The 17,533-nt window shown below is 42.0% G+C and overlaps 1 protein-coding gene across 3 annotated transcripts in view; it reads right to left on the bottom strand.

Annotated features, from left to right (window-relative positions):
- Positions 1-1,606: 1,606 nt before the first annotated feature.
- LOC144493873 (Fc receptor-like protein 3) overlaps positions 1,607-17,533 on the bottom strand; it is an 88,376-nt gene continuing 72,449 nt past the window's right edge. For all 3 annotated transcript variants that reach the window (XM_078213449.1, XM_078213448.1, XM_078213450.1), the window contains 4 exons: positions 17,158-17,201; positions 15,880-15,945; positions 10,783-10,814; positions 1,607-9,027 (listed from right to left, as the gene is read on the bottom strand). In XM_078213449.1, coding sequence (XP_078069575.1) covers positions 8,887-9,027; positions 10,783-10,814; positions 15,880-15,945; positions 17,158-17,201 — 283 coding nt within the window. In that variant the 3' untranslated portion in view covers positions 1,607-8,886. The remainder of the gene's footprint in view (positions 9,028-10,782; positions 10,815-15,879; positions 15,946-17,157; positions 17,202-17,533) is intronic.

Raw genomic sequence — 17,533 nt, 5'->3', positions numbered from 1 at the left:
GGCATTGTGGCTAATTTGATTTGCCCAATCTATGTGCAGATTGAAATCACCCATGATCACCAATATTCCCTAATCACATGCATCTCTAATTTTGTGCTTAATTAATGATGTTGTTGGCTGCTGAACAATGGGAAAGGTGCTTGCAATATATCATAATAAAGTTGGACTTTTCCTATTTCCCCCGGTCAACAGGGAGAGGAATGCAGCACCACCGCTGTAAGTCTGAAATAAGATGGATTGTAATGATATCCGCCAATTTTCTGAGTCTCGGCATATTTGAACTTGATATGTAATGTTCATCTTATCTCTGTGTGGTAGATTTCAATTTGCATTGAGTTTACATCCCGCGTTGGGGATCAACCAGATGCACAGTCTACCAGGTTTTAGTTTAATATTTACCCCCATTGGATTGAATCAAATGCGATATCTACAATGAATGCTGGTTCCATAAGGTCTGCTTAAATTCCAGGAGGCAACTTGAAAATTTCCACTGTGACTTTGGACTCTTTTTATATATCGCACTGCCACAATTCTAAACACTGTTATTCATAAGAAACATTATTCAAAATGCTTGTAATTTCTGAAGGATAACCAGTGAAATTCGTCCAGTTTGGTACATTATACCAGGCAACTGAAAATGATTTTAACACTGTGAACTGCTTTTGCATTCAGTAAATTCTGACCTCGTTTTGAGCAAAATTTAAAACCCATTGGGCAATCGTTGTCATCTCCCCCCCCCCCAACTCCCCTCCCTCCCCAAATCCTGCCACCCGCCATCGTTCAAATCTGCTCAAAATTGTTTTACTTATCCTTTGAGCTAGCTATTTTATTTCTAATATTGTGTAACTCACAGTGACATGAATTTCTCGTAGGTGAGTGTGAGGGGAGTCTGTATGTATGTTTGATAACACAACACTAGGTTAAAGTCCAACAGGTTTATTTGGTAGCACAAGCTTTCGGAGTGTCACTCCTTCTTCAGGTGAGTGACACTCCTTCCTCAGGTGAGTGACACTCACCTGAGGAAGGAGTGACACTCCGAAAGCTTGTGCTACCAAATAAACCTGTTGGACTTTAACCTGGTGTTGTGAGACTTCTGGCTGTGCTTACCCCAGTCCAATGCCGGCATCTCAACATGATGTCTGATAATAAGCAGGAACTATCTCAGATAGAGACACATCCATCCAAACACAATTCAATCATATTTTGCCAAGGCACATTTATTAACCATTCAGAATGAATCACAATTCTTGGAAGATAATGTTTAATGTGAACTTGTTTGAACTTCAGTGTTTGGATTCATGTTGTTGTACCTATCTGCAGTAACGTCTGTCAATCATTTATATTCTCAGGGTGATTTCCGTAGATTCTCAACAATTATCCTGGTATTATGAGTTTCATGAAGTAGGATACTGAACTGCACGAGGTCAATTTATTCCGTATATTATCAGCGAATGTTGTCATTCTCTTAATGCGACCCATTTCAACAAATAAGTTAACATTGTTGCACCTGTTAATTCTCAGATACTTTCGACCAGTTTGCTTACTCTAAGGTTTTACCCGGTGCCCTTATTTGCAAGATGGACAAAGGACAAACACAAGTAAAGGTTCAACAAGTTTATTAATAATAACACTATTAACCCTTAAATTACCCACATAAAACAAGAGGATACACCAGATTCAAGTATACTACCCGCAAAGCTGGTTTGGTTAAACTGCAGCCTCGATTCTCTGAGTCCCTCTGGTCTGTCGTCACGAAGGTGAATCTCGATGGCAGCTTCTTCCTTCCTTCTTTCTCTGGTCAGTCTTCCAGATGGTCAAGGTCGCTTCCTTCGTTGAGCCTTCGCTGCTGGTGTGTCTGAAATGTGTCCCTTTATCCCCCTGCCTGCTTGCCTTTCCAGAAACTCCTCCGGCTTTCAGCCAATGAGGTCCCAGGAGGGGGTTCAAATACCCAGTGGGTTTCTTGATGTCTGCCTGACAGGACACTGGGGTCCACCCCCAGGTGTCCATCTGCATGCTGTTGCTTACATGTAACCTGTTATCAGATAAGCGAACTGCAGGAACTCTCAGTGACAGAAAGTCTGGCCCAATCTGGGCTTCTAACAATAGGCCGGGGGTGCATTTCAATGGGGTGCAATGATCTCCTGCTAAGTATCAGTAGAGTGCAACGACCTTTGATGGGTGATTGATGGGTCAAGCCCTGACATGTTTGTGTATTTGTACAATTGGCCTGCCCGAGGTTTGACTGTGTTTGATTTTAATATGCCCAATTCTTTAATTTAGGATATCCAATTTAATCAGCCTTAAAACTAGGCCCCGATTATATTACCACAACATGAATGAGTTTCCAAATATTCAATATTGCCTGGAAAGGGGTTGAAAATATTGCAGTGCACTGCTCCTTTTCTCGATTATTAAGTTATCAGTTAATTTTGGGACATAATAGGCTGAAGTTAACGAGTACATTGGAGAGCAACATCCCATGTCACAGAATTTGGGCAGCACCTGTTTCTTTCATGAGAAAGTGAATGTTGGAGTCAGTAGCAGTGTCAGTAGACCAGTAAATTCTAATTCCAGGCTAATGTTCTGGTGTCAAGACCTCGTGTACCACAAAGGTAGCTGGTGATACTTAAATTTAATCTAATCAAGACTGGCATTGTAAAGCTGTTCTCAGTAATGGTGACCAAGAAGCAATTGTTTATTTTTGCAAAATTCCCCATTGGTTCAAAGCTGCCCTGAAAGGAATGAATCTCACATCCTTATTGGTTCTTCATTATGCAGAGCATGTCCCTGACTCTGTGCTATTCTGTGAAATTGTATGGAAGCCACTGGGCAGCATAGTAATTACAAATGGTGAATAGTTGCCGTCCTTGCCAATGATGCCCATATCCCAAGAAGAAATGAACATAAGAAACATGACTAATAAAAAATTACTATGGAAGCCAACTTTTTATCTCGGGGTGAACATAAAATCAAATTTTACAGACTGGACATCCCTTTTAAATAATTCTGATTCCCTTAAATGTACTTCCATTACAGGAAGATTTGTTCAGTGAAGGACATTTTGTTCTTCAATCAAATTCTTCACTTCCATACTCCAGCACTTTGATCCTGAATTTCCTGCTGATGAAGTCGACCACTTCTCTCTATGTCTAATTGTCACCCTTACCTTGGTTACGCTGACTAACAACTGACCTTGGGCTACAGTTCCCACAATTGTTGATGCTTTCTGTGCTTGACCCATCCGTTAAATACGAGCAAAATGAATGGACATACCGAAGACAGCTTTGCTCAGTGATAAACATGACCCTGATTTTCAGACCACGTGCATTTCAATTCACTGTCTTGCTCTCACGCTCACATCTCTGCCCTGGGCCTTCTCCACTGTCCCAGCAAAACAAGCTTGAAAATCGGTGCCCCATCTTTCAATGAAGCATGTTTCAAACTTCTGCCCACATCAATGTGAGTCAGTGGCATGCTGGCGTTGTCACTGGGTTTGTAATCCAGAGGCCCAGGGTATTGCTCTGAGGACCCAGATTCAAATCCCACCATATCAGATGTTGGAGTTTGAATTCAATCAAAAATCTGGATTCAAAAGTCTCATGATGACCATGAAGCCATTGCCGATTGTCTTTAGAAAAAACATCTGATTCACTAAAGTTCTTTAAGGGAGGAAATTTCTATGGTTACCTGGCGTTGAGTGACTCCAGACCAAAAATGATGTGGCTCACTCTTAACCACCTCCTGAAATGTTCTGCTCATTTATTTTATTCATTCATGGGAGATGGAAGTCGCTGGCTGGCCAGAATTTATTGCCCAACCCCAGTTGCACTTGAGAAGGTGGCAATGAGCTGCCTTCTTAAATTGCTGCAGTCCATTCTGTTGCCAAGTTGGTGTTTGTGAAATTATTTTTTAAAAATGTATAATGCTAAGAGTTGTAAGATTGTAATGTCCCTTTAAAGAGGATAGTATTTTTCATGACCTAGAGATTTTTTTAAACAAAAAGGATGCAGGTGCATATCGAGAACTCAGACTGAAACATTGTGCCCAAAGGCAAAGCAACAGGATTGCCTTGGTAACAGACATCAGGCATTTGAATCAAAACAGGCCTTTGAATTTTAACCAATAAATTTAAATTAGGCACTTGGATGCCAGCAGCATATTAGATTTAAATTTGATGTTTTGGTAACCTGATAATCCTATTGTGGGGATGTTGGCATGTCATCAGGAGTTGTAAGAGACGGGGAAAACTGGAGGAGAAGAGCATCTGCCACCTGCTGAATACCAGCTTAGTCCAGCTCTCAGAGACAGAGAGAGACTGGCTGGCTCTCATAGCTGCATTTATATCCTAAAAGGAAGGCTCAGCTCGATAGTGAAGATAGCAAAGAAGAAAGAAGACTAGAAGATTCTGGAAGACACAAAAAACTGGTTGCAATTTGGAGAGTGACTAAAAATTCTATTTTTTTTTGTTAATAAGTAGGAATTGTATTGGTCTAAACAGCATTTCATTAGAATAGTGTGCTGTTTGCTTTGTTAATAGTTTTGTTAACCTGTTCACTGCTAGTTAGATAAATAATGATGATTTTAAAGTGAAAGTCTCAGGTAGTTATTTTGATTTAACCACGAAAAGTTGCTGAAGTGTAGATATTCCCACTTCTCACTCAATGTTCATAGATGATAAAGCGAGGTATTCCTCTTTGGGGGTTTCAGCGTTAGCTCTTAATGTGGACATCAACCTCCCCTTCATAACGATGTGCAGAGGATGTTGCCTGGTATGGTGGGAAGATCGTATGGGGAAAGGCTGAGGGACTTGAGGTTGTTTTCGTTAGAGAGAAGGTTAAGAGGTGACTTAATAGAGGCATACAAGATGATCAGAGGATTAGATAGGGTGGATAGTGAGAGCCCTTTTCCTCGGATGGTGATGGCTAACACGAGGGGACATAGCTTTAAATTGAGGGGTGAGAGATATAGGACAAATGTTAGAGGTAGGTTCTTTACTCAGAGAGTAGTAAGGGCGTGGAATGCCCTGCCTGCAGCAGTAGTGGACTCGTCAACATTAAGAGCATTCAAATGGTCATTGGATAAACATATGGATGATATTGGAATAGTGTAGATTAGAGGGGCTTTAGATTGGTTTCACTGGTCGGCGCAACATCGAGGGCCGAAGGGCCTGTACTGCGCTGTAATGTTCTATGTGTGTTGACCAACAGTGCCATAAGGAAGGGAATTCCAGGACTTTGACCAGCAACTGTGAAGGAACAGCCGATATATTTTCAAGTCAGGATGCTGAGTGGCTTGAAGGGAAACCTGTGGGTAGTTCTGTTCCCATGCTTCATCCTGCCCACGTTCATCGTTAATTTGGGGTGGACAACAAACACAATTATTGTCAATGGTGCCGGCATGCCAGAATTATTTGCAATTGCTAAAAAAAATGTAAATGTCCATGCCTATTTCTTCCAACGCTCCAGATGAAATCGAATCATGGATCTCATATTTCCTCACGCCAAAATGTAGCCTGTGCAATTTTCTTCTTTTAATTTCAACTACCAACTATGTGGCAATGTTTTAAATCTGGAAGTACCCTGCAGAAGACTTTTGCCATCCATTCGTTTCTGCATCATTTTCTAACCAATGTGCACATCCCCAAGATTAGACTATTCCCGTCAAAATAAAAACAGATAACAGCTAATATTCTACTTCTTTGCCTTTCACCGATATTCCCACATCCATTGATGCCATCAGTATCCAGAAATCTATCCAATGTTCACATGGATTTGACATTCGGCATCCCTCTGGGGTAGGGAATTCCGATGACTGACAACCCTCTGAGAGAGAAAAAAATGCCTCCTCAAATATTCGGAGACTGTGTCCCATGGTTCAAGACCCAACAGCCAGCATTCCTTCTGCATCTATCTTGTCAAGACATCAAAACATTTGTGAACTTTTTTGCAACTCTCAATATGTGCCCACTTTATTTCAATCGCTCCTCATAAGACAATCACGTTATTCCAAGAATCAGCCTGGTGAACAGTGGCTGCACTCCCTCAAAGGTAGATATATCCTTCCTGAGCTAGGGGAAGCAAAACTGTCCACAATGCAACACTCCCTCCCAACCAGGCTTGGTAAAATTGTGACAAGACATATTTACTCCTGTGCTCAAATGCCTTTGCAATAAATGCCAAAACTACAAACGTCTAACTTACCATCCGTCAATAAAACATATGAAAAATAGCCTTGTCCCGAACACTAATCCCTGTAATACAGCATTCTGTATTCCCCAATAAGGAAGCCAACTGTTCAACATTACTCTCTGCTTTATGTCCTTGGGTCAGGCAGCTTGATCAACATCACTAAACTCGCCAATGCTCTACAATGCCTCAAGGAAGAAAAATAAGTTATCTTTTCACATTTTTCGTATTTCTGTCAATTCTGTCTGTTATTTACTGTGTCTCTTTGACACTGCTTCCTTCTTCATGTCTAACTCTCTCTTTCATAGGGTCTCTTTGGCCTGTTTCTATCTTTCTCTGACCACCTCTATTATTCATTTCATCATTATTTTGGCTTATGCTACTACCAGGAGCAATATAAAAAAGGGATGACTCGCCACAAGGAAACGTTAGGTTTGTGATACATTCCAGATACAAAGTTCAACCTTTTAGGCACAAAATACATTGAGTACAAAAAAACATTAACCCTTTCCCTTCTTCACAGGGGAAGGCATTATCCAGCCCCGGAGCGATGTGGCAGGGGAGCCGCATTCTATCTTTCTTTTCTGCGCATGCGTGGTTGGAGGTGCTGATCGGAGCTGCAGGATTTTGGGTGCGTTAAGCCCCACCCAAAGGTTTCTGCAGCACGATTCGGAATCGCTGATATTTCTTCAGGCAGAGTATGTATGGGAGTGCCTGAGAATGGGTCTAAATGTCGGATCTGAAACACTCCCAGTTTCAAGTCCGCCCAGCACTTAGAATCAAAATGGTAAAATAGGGCCCATAGTCTAAGAATAAAGCATTGCCTAATGGCCCCAGTGTATGGTCATAAACCAGAAATCTAATACCAAGAACGGAAGTGCTCTCACACCAAATGTGTGCATGAAAACCAGCATGACCACTATTCTCACTGTTAGCAACAGTCCGTTTTCTGGTCCAAAATTAGCCATTACTGCAGCTTCCTCAGAGAGTTTGTCAATATGAAATGTCATTAACTCCGAGCTGTAGTTGGGATTTTCCAATATTTTCCATATGGGACCAAACAGTGTACCATCAATAAATAATGTATCCTTGGCATTAGGCCATCGGTCGCATTAACCTTGCAAATTAATAATTAAACTACTTGTAATATTAATAACTTGTAATAATTCACATGTCTGCAATCCACAGACCAAAGGTAATGTTCTAGGGTTGTGAGATCATGGCTGAAATTTCAAATTCAATAAAAACCTGGAATTGCCTGTCTAATGACGACTAGTGTGAAGCCCAACCGGTTTACTGATGTCCTTTTACTATGGATATCTGCCACCTTTACCTTTTGAGAGATTCCAGATCCACAGCAGTGTCGTTGGCTCTTAAGTGTCCTCTGAAATAGCATTGCAAGCCTTTCGGTTCAAGAGCAATTAGGGAAGGGTAATAAATGCTGGCCCAGCCAGTGATAGCCTCACCCCCGGAATGAATAAACTTTCTTCCCTTTTAAGTAAGGTCAATATGACGCAGGAAGAGAGCTTTCCTTGACACTTGAGAAATGAGGAACTTTTGCAATTTTCAGACTGTTAGTCTGCCAATAACATTTATATTGTTAGATTGGAATTGTCGACTTGGGGAACGTTAGCAGATCATCGTTCTCCGACATCCTGACTGTGATAAACTAGAAATAAGAAACTGTTATAATCCATTCAATTGGTGGATGGCCAGGTACTGCCAGAAGTTTACAATCTATTCCCTTTTTTATATATTGATTCGTGGGACACGGGCATCACTGGTTGGCCAACATTTATTGCACACCCCTAGTCGCCCTTGAACTGAGTGGCTTGCTAGGCCATTTCAGAGGGCAGTTGGGAGTCAACCACATTGCTGTGGCTCTGGAGTTACATGTAGGTCAGACCAGGTAAGGACGGCAGATTTCCTTCCCTCAAGGGAATTAGTGAACAGATGGGTTTTTCCAACAATCGACAATGGTTTCATGGCCATCAGTAGATACTTAATTCCAGATATCTTTTATTAAATTCAAATTCCACCATGGCGGCATTTGAATCTGTGTCCCCAGAACATTAGTTGCATTTCTGGATTAATGGTCCAGCGATAATACCACTAGGCCATCATCTCTCCAAATGGTCTCTAGTAGAGATGACAAAATCAAGTCATCTGCGAGACAATTTTGGAAATATGGACATCCACAAGCAGTCAATTCTTGATTCTTTTTTTGTAACCACAGTGGGCTTGCATGGATTAGTTGGGCTGAATGTCCTGTGTCAGTGTTGCAGTTCACATTGTCAGGAGTTAACACAACATATTTGAGTGATGCATGGTTAAGAATTGAAGTTCCCAGGCATTAAGTCCTTGTTGTTGGTACAAAGACAAATATTTTTAAACAGGAAGTTGGCTGGACCTAAGCTGAAATAGACCACTTTATCATCCAGGGTCGACAAGAAGGAAGAGTTGCTGAAAATAAACAGAATGGATGCTGCATTGTGCCTTATGAGATATCAGCTCCATTATGCCGTATATTAAAGGAACCATGTCCTGTGTGAAGAGGCTGATGTGCAGAAAGATCCAACTCATGTCTTTGGAATGTGAAACATTCACAACTCTTGCTTTGATTTAACAATTAAATATAGGACACTCACATGGCAAAACAAAAAAGAATTACTGGTCGGTAGGAACAAGGTTCACTCAGTGACTATGACCTCTGGACATTTTGGTAGATGTCTCTGTACTCTGGAGAATCGCCTTCCTCTCCTTCACGAAGTGCAGACTTGTGATTCTTTTTCATTTGGAGGTGGTCCAGGGACGCGTAAGTGACATAATAATCGGACCTCACCTGAAAGGGAGTGGAGATTGTGTCAATATATCACTGTTTGCTCACATCTATAGTTCCAAACTATACCTGGGATAATCTCATCCTCCTTCAGACACCAGGCCCTAAGAGAACATTGATAAGAATTGACTTATATAGGATTTATGAACAGGAAGAGGTCTTTGGGCCTTTCGCAATTCTACTCTGTCATTCAATGAGTTCAGGACTAACATGGATGTGATCTGAACTTGATCGTCCATCTGCCCACCCGTCTATCTATCTCTCCCTCTCTCCATCGATCCCTCTCTCCCTCTTTCCATTCCTCCATCCCTCTATCTATCTCTCCCACTACCTATCTAATTATCTCTCTCCCCCTTCTTCCCTCTCTCCATCTATCTATCTATCTATCTCTCGCCCACTATCCATCTCCCCCTCACTAAATTTAAAACTACCTCTCTCTCCGCCCTCCCATCCGTCCATCTATCTATCTGTCTATCTGTGTGTCTGTCTGCCTATCTATGTGTCGATCTATCTGTCTGTCTATCTAGCTGTCTGTCTGTCGATCTATCAACCTGTCTGTCTGTCAGTCTGTCTATCTGTCCAACTATCTATCTATCTGTGTCTTGATTATGTGCAATTATCACTGCTCTGGAAGGACGAGATTGCCACACACTAATAGCCCTCTGGACGAAATCAATTCTCCCCATACCAGTCTTAAAATAGATTATTACTCTAAAAGTATCTCCACAAGTTCTAGGCTGCACCACATTGGATCTCATTGCCTTTGTCCATGATTATGCTTGGCAAAGTAACGTCATGGATTGTTGTTGTCCTCTGCTTGTATGACTGGCCAGTAACATTCAACCTACCCAATGAAAGGACTGTTTCTGGCCAACAAGTCGTGTAATGGGAATTAAAGTATCTGGCACAGGAGTAGGTCATCGTTGCAAGCGGGATTGGAGAATCTGGCGCTCAGCCAAATCTCCATTCACTCTAGTGGGACCGGAAAATTGCAGCTGCAGGCGTGGTCAGAGAATTCCCACCCTATCATTGCACAAGTCATAACAGCTAAGGAAATGTAAATACAACAGCAAGTGAGTGATTTCTAAAGGCAGTGGAAACTGCTGTGTAAGTGCCCAGCGATTGCCAAGATCAGTGCAAAAGAGACATCTGTCATTTCAGCATTTTAGAATGTCTGGACGTAAATAGATAAGCACTTAAAGATAAATGGCTCAGTCACAATTTACAACCAGAGCAACGATTTATAAGGAATCTTTGAGTATGACAACCATTGAGAGGACTGAGCCTTTGTCTATATTTGCTAAGATTGAGGGGTGGTGTCATTGAAACTCACAACATTTATTATTGGGCTTGACAGGGTATATACAGGAAAGAGGCTTCTCCTGGATGGGGAAAGACAAGAAAAAGGAGCAACAGTCTGAGACAGGCCATGTAGGGCTGAGAATGAATGTATTTAAGCAGAAGACAGCAAATCATTGGAATTCTCTGCCCCCTACAGGTTGTGAAGTTTGAGTCATTGAGTAAATTCAAGGCAGAGGTTGATAGATTGATGGATACCAAAAATGTCTGGGGATATTCCAGGAAAATGGCTTTAAAGTGGATGGTCTGCCGTGATCTAATGAAATGGCAGAGCAGGCTGAGTGGGCTGAGGGGCTTGCTGTTGCTCCCATGTAGCTAATTTTAATTTGATAAATCCTGTGGATTTCCTCCGATTCCCTTCCAATATTCCAAAGATTTATCATGAACTAAGAGACTTACTGGGTTTTTTCTTGCTCTATCTCCATCGTGACCTATAAAAGACAAAACAGTAAACGTTGAGTGTGCTATTAAAACTATTTTGCCTTTCCAGTCTCTCTTCCTATTATATTCTTCAATGTCTCAGTTAATATGTTTTTTCTGTCTGTAGTAGTCATTGCATCTGCTGCTGGTGAAATCAAATTGGTGAAGTAGGACAGTTAAAGGTAAATAAACTCACTGTGGATCAGGAGTCAAATTGGGGGCAGCATATGTTTTCCCTAAAGGTTCAGAATCACATTTCACTACACGCATTTCATGCTCACCATCACTGAGACTACTTTTCAACTCCAGACATTCAGTATTAATGTAAGTTAGTTTACATCAGGTGATGTGGTACACTTTGAGCCGGTGTCCGGAGACTGTTCGGCTGGGCCTCTATTATTATAGGAAGAAGTCTCACAACACCAGTTTAAAGTCCAAGGTTAAAGTGAATGGACTTTAACCTGGTGTTGTGAGACTTCTCACTGTGCTTACCCCAGTCCGGGCATCCACATCCTCTATTATTATTACAATGATATTACAACTATAATTCCCCAAGCGACTCAAGGTTCCAGACTCTTTGGAAAGGGGAGGGGAAAATCAGGACGTTTCTCTACTAAATGCCTGTTTTCCTGTTTGCTACTGCCCCCCTCCTCCCCCACTTCCCCCCACCCCTCCCCCAACCCTGCACACAGACACGTACACACACGCACACTGTGGATCAGGAGTCAAATTGGGGGCAGCATATGTTTTCCCTAAAGGTTCAGAATCACATTTCACTACACGCATTTCATGCTCACCATCACTGAGACTACCTTTCAACTCCAGACATTCAGTATTAATGTAAGTTAGTTTACATCAGGTGATGTGGTACACATCAGGTGATGTGGTACACATCAGGTGATGTGGTACACATCAGGTGATGTGGTACAGTCAAGATAACGAACAAACTGTCCATTCCAAAAGTCAATCACGTATCCTAACATGTTAATATAAGAGCATAGAAATTTACATCAGAGGTGAATATACTTATTGTTGTTAATAGGGCAAAGTTGATCACTTTGGATTGGTCTCCTTTTTCTGTACATCACCTGATCACATGTATCACATGGGACAGAGGGTAATTTGATTACCTGGATTCACAATTGGCTCAGTTGTAGGAGACAGGGTGATAACAGAAGGCTGCTTTAGTAATTGGAAGCCAGTGTCCAGTGGCATACCACTGTTGGGCCCCCTATTTTTCATCATTTATATAAATAGCATTGATGACTATGTGGGGGATAGGATTAGTAAGTTTGCGGATGACACAAAGATTGGACGGAGTGTCTTGGGCTACAAGAAAATATAGACGGAATGGTCAACTGGGCAGATGGAATTTAACCCTGAAAAGTGTGAGGTGATACAATTTGGAAGGAGTAATTTGACAAGAAAGTGCTTAATGAATGGAAGGAAATTCTGTGGAACAGAGGGAGCTTGGCATGTTCGTCCACAGATCTCTGAAAATGGAAGGGCATGTTAGTAGGGTGGTGAAAAAGGCATTTGGGACACTTGCATTATCAATCAAGGCATAGATTACAAAAACAGGGAAGTCATGTTGGAGTTGTATAGGACTTTGGTGAGGTCGCAGCTAGAGTACTGTGTGCAGTTCTGGTCACCACATCATTGGGTGGATGTGATTGCACTGGAGAGGGTGCAGAGGAGGTTCACCAGGAAGCTGCCTGGGATGGAAAATTTAAGCTATGAAGCTTAAAGCTGGGATGGTTTTCATTGAAGCAGAAAAGACTGAGGGGCGACCTGATCGAGGTGTACAAGATTATGAGGGACATGGACAGAGTGGATAAGGAGCAGCCATTCCCCTTAGTTGAAGGGCCAGTCATGGGGGGGCATAGGTTCAAGCTGAGGGGCAGGAGGTTTAGCGGGATTGTGAGGAAAAGTTTTTTTTAAACGCAGAGAGTGGTGACAGTGTGGAATGCGCTGCCTGGGAGGGTGGTGGAGGTGGGATGCCTCACATCCTTTAAAAAGTATCTGAATGAACACTTGCCACATCATAACTTTCAGGGCTATATGACAAGTGCTGGCAGATGGGATTAGGTGGGAGTTCAGGTGTTTCTATTGTGTTGGTGCGGACTTGATGGGCTGAAGGGCCTCTTCTACGTTGTATGGTGCTATCATTCTACGATTATTAAATGACCGTGTGGTGTTGGTATAATTACTATGCTGTTCGGGAGGGGTTCCAAAACTTTGACCCAGCGACAGTGTAGCAAAAGCGATCCAAATCAGGATGTTGAAAATATTATCCAAGTAATGGCAATATCTCTCAGTCTCTTTTTATCTCCACATAACCACATATATTACCCTGCTCAAATCTATATTCAATTTGTATCCGAAATATGCCAGTGAGTGATTTCCCCATGGCTCCACAATGTTAGCACTTGCTAAGTAAAACCAATTTTGTTTATTCATGGGATACAGATGTCGCTGCATGGGCCAACATTTATTGCCCATCCCTCAAGGCAGGTAAGAGTCAAGCACATTGCTGTGGATCTGGAGTCACAGGTAGGCCAGACCATGTAAGTATGACAGATTTCGATCCCTAATGGACGTTAGTAAAGCAGATTTTTTTTCTCCTCAACTTCTAGCTCATTTCCTAGTTGCATTAACGATCCCCATATCATTTCATCTTCCCATATTCCATCACACACATCTTAATGACTATAGATTGAGAGAGATGAATGTGCAAGACCTGGGTGTCTCTGTACAAGTCACTGAAAGTAAGCATGCCTGTGCAGCAGGAGGTGAAGAAGTCAAATGATATGTTGGCCTTATAGCAAGAGGATTCAAGTACAGGAGCAGGAATGTCTTTCCGCAATTATACAGGGCCTTGGTGGGACCACAACTGGAAAATTGTGTGCAGTTTTGGTCTCCTTATTTAAGGAAGGATGTTCTTGCTGTGGAGGGAGTGCAGAGAAGATTTACCAGACTGATTCCTGGGATGATTATATATGAGGAGCGATTAAGTGGGTTAGGGATATATTCGCTGGAGTTCAGAACAATGAGGAGGAATTTCATAGAAACCTATAAAATTCAGACAGGACTCGACAGGGTAGATGCAAAAATGATGTTCCCAATGATGAGGGAGTCCAGAACCAGGGGTCACAATCTGAGGATACGGGCTAAATCATTTAGCACTGAGATGAGAAATTTCTTCACCCAGAGTGTGGGGAATCTGTAGTATTCTCTCCCACAGAAAGCAGCTGGGACCAAAATATGGCATGTTTTCAAGAAGGAACGAGATGTAGCATTTTATGCTGAAGGGATCAAAGGGTATGGGGGGATAATGGGAATAGTTGACGGAGTTGGATGATCAGCCATGACCATAATGAACTGCGGAACAGGCTGATAGGGCTGAATGTTTTACATAGACCGGTTCAGTTAACACTCCCTTTATCATCTTCCGCACAGAGTGGAGCAATCCTGGATTCTCCAGCCGGTCTGCATTTGGGACACCTGTAGAAATGCGTCATATGACAATTAGTATGTTCATGAAGCAGATCAGCCTCAAGCAGAACAGAACACTGGGCGTAAAACACACATGCTCTTCATGTGCAGAACATACCCAAAATTAAGTTTGTTTTCAGAAGTGTAAAGTCTCTCAGGTTATAAATTCAAACACACTTCATGATGTCAAATATAAAATATGCGATTAATGAATGCAACCTGGTAGTGTTGTAAAGCCTATTGCGTTTCAAATAGTTCATTATATCTAAATACATTGAAGATAAGCTTGCTGCTGTCTGATGAAGGCAGATTCTAATGGTTTTATCATAAAACAATCATTCGAAATCACAGAGAATACTGTCCTCTATTTCCAAAGGAAGTTAAATATATAAAACCCGCTGCTAATTAAATTTGTGTGTAGTACTCAGTTTCCTAGTGCATTCATAATATTCTAGTCCAAAATATCTTAATATCTGTCTTATTGAGTCCTTGCAGCAAAAAAAGCCTAATGTGAAGTGAACCACACAAAGACTCAATAAAAGGTGTGAATAGAGGAAACTTGCACGAGTGAATTATTCGATTTTGGAGGCATAGCATATTTTGTGAGCAAAGCCAGTGAAGTGTTCAGAAAAATATATCTTTTTCGACATGATGGCCGGCGTTCAAACATAGCATTCTATCAAATGCATTCAGGCTAATTCAACTGAACAAAAAGAACAAAGGACAATACAGCAGAGGAACAGGCCCTTTGGCCCACCAAGCCTGCGCCGTCACACGATGCCTTTCTAAAGACCCTTTGCCTCGATATGTTCCGTATCCCTCTATTCATTGCCTTTTCATGTATCTGTCAAGATGCCTCTTGAATGTTGCTGTTGTATCTGCTTCTACCACCTCCTCTGGCAGCGCATTCCAGACTCTTACCACCCTCGGTGTAAAAAACTTGCCTCTCACATCTCCTTTACATGTTCCCCTTTTATCTTAAATCTATGTTCACGAGTAATTGACATTTTTACCTTGGGAAAAAAACTGATATCCATTCTATCCATGCCGCACATAATTTTGTAGACTTCTATCAGATTGCCCCCTCAGCCTCTGATATTCGAGTGAAAACAAATCAAGTTTGTTCAATCTTTCCTCATAGCTAATACCTTCCAAACTAGGCAACATCCTACTGAACCTTTTCTGTACTCTCTCCAAAGCCTGCACATCCTTTTGGTGGTTAGGAAACCAGAACTGTTCGCAATATTCCAAATGTAGCCGAACTAAAGTTCTATACAGCTGCAACATGACTTGACAATTTTTATGCTCCATGCCCCGACTGAAGGCAAGAATGCCATATGCCTTCTTGACCACCTTATCCACTTGTGTTGCTACTTTCAGGGAACAGTAGACCGGTGTGCCTAGATCCCTCTGTATGTTAATTCTACTAAGGATTCTGCCATTGTAGAATCAGACTTACAGACCAGGAGGCCTTCAATAATTAATCACAGCCTATAAAAATGATTGCATGAGGTTAAGTTACTTATGTCTGTCTTTCCATTTTTGCATAATGGTGCAAAAAAACCTTTTAACTCATATTACCATCCGTCTTCCTCTTTACTTGGACCTCAGCGTAAACAATTTCACCGCAGGGGGGTGCAGAATTTTCTGAATAAGGAGAGAACACATTGCAGAGTTACAAGTGAAGCCGCTGCCCGTCATCTCCCGATTTTGCTGTGCTACACTTCCCCAGCACTTATCAGCATTCAATCGCATCAGCATATATGTGAATTATGGGGTGGCAATGGCTAGACTATTGATCCAGAAACTCGGCTAATGTTCTGCGGACTCGGGTTTGAATCCTGTCACAGCAGATGGTGGAATTTGAATTCAATAAAAAAAAATCTGGAATTAAGAATCTACTGGTGACCATGAAACCATTGTCGATTGTTGGAAAAACACATCTGCTAAGTGTCTTGGAGGGGGCCATGCAGGTGGTGGTATTCACATGTGTCTGCTGCCATTATCTTCCTTGGTGGTAGAGGTCACGTGTATGGAAGGTGATGTCAAATCTCCACAGAATTCTCAGTCTTTAACCTGCTCTCCTAGGCACAGTATTGGTATCGCTGTTTCAGATCAGTTTCTTGTCGATATGGGTGGACTGGGGGTTTTTGGGGAGGGGGGTGGGGGGGGGGGGGGGTGGGATGGTCGGTGATGGTAATACGATCGAATGTCAAGGGACTTTGTTTTTTTTATCGTTTTGGAGTTCGTCATTGTCATTGAGCTGCGTTTCATTAATATTACTTGCACGGTGGAACACTAGTTAACACTGCTGCCTCACAGCGCCTGGCCTTGGGTGACTGTGTGGAGTTTGCACGTGCGTCCCACATCTGCGTGGGTTTCCTCCGGGTGCTCTGGTTTCATTCCACAATCCAGAGATGTGCAGATGAGGTGGATTGCCCCTTAGTAGCCAAAGATGTTTAGGTTAAGTAGATTAACCATGGTTAATGCGTGGGATTCTGGGGTTGGCGCTGAGGGGAGAGTTTGGGTGGGATGTTCTTTTGGAGACTCTGTGCCGACTCAATGGGCCGAATAGCCTCTTTGTGCCATGTAGGGATTCTATGGTTCAATTGTCAGCTCTAACCTTTCTATTGTCCAGGTCTGACTGCATATAGACCTGGATTATTGCAATATTTAAGGACTCGGAAATCTTATGACGCATCATTCATTTTGCAGTAGATGCAGACATACATAAAAAGATGGACAGACACGTTGATTAGTAACCAATATATGTGGGTGGATGCTTGACAGGTAGGTAGCCAGACATATACTATACAGATGGTAATTGACAGACGAATAGATAGATGGATAATATCTTACCAGCAGGTGTATTGCTGTTATGAAGCGGTAAACTGCTGCTCAATCTGATGAATGCAACAAAAAAGTTTAAAAATGAAGACATTTATCAATATTTACATTGTAAACTGAGATGAAATACACAGCTGCCCCAAGATATCAACAACCTACAAGACATTGTATATTAAAAACTGGAAATATGATTTTTTTCCCTGTTACGTGAATGGGGAGAACGTGCAGACTCCACATAGACAGTGATCTGAGGCTGGCATCAAACCCAGGTCCCTGGAACTGTAAGGCAGCAGTGCTAACCACTGTGCCACCATGCCACCCATGGAATATTGCTGTCACTAGTTAGGCCATCCTGACCTGTCCCTGACTTAGTCAGGTATTCCAGTGC

This window comes from Mustelus asterias, chromosome 5 (assembly GCF_964213995.1).
Source record: "Mustelus asterias chromosome 5, sMusAst1.hap1.1, whole genome shotgun sequence".
NCBI lineage: Eukaryota > Metazoa > Chordata > Chondrichthyes > Carcharhiniformes > Triakidae > Mustelus > Mustelus asterias.
This window is presented reverse-complemented; position numbering and strand designations above follow the sequence as displayed.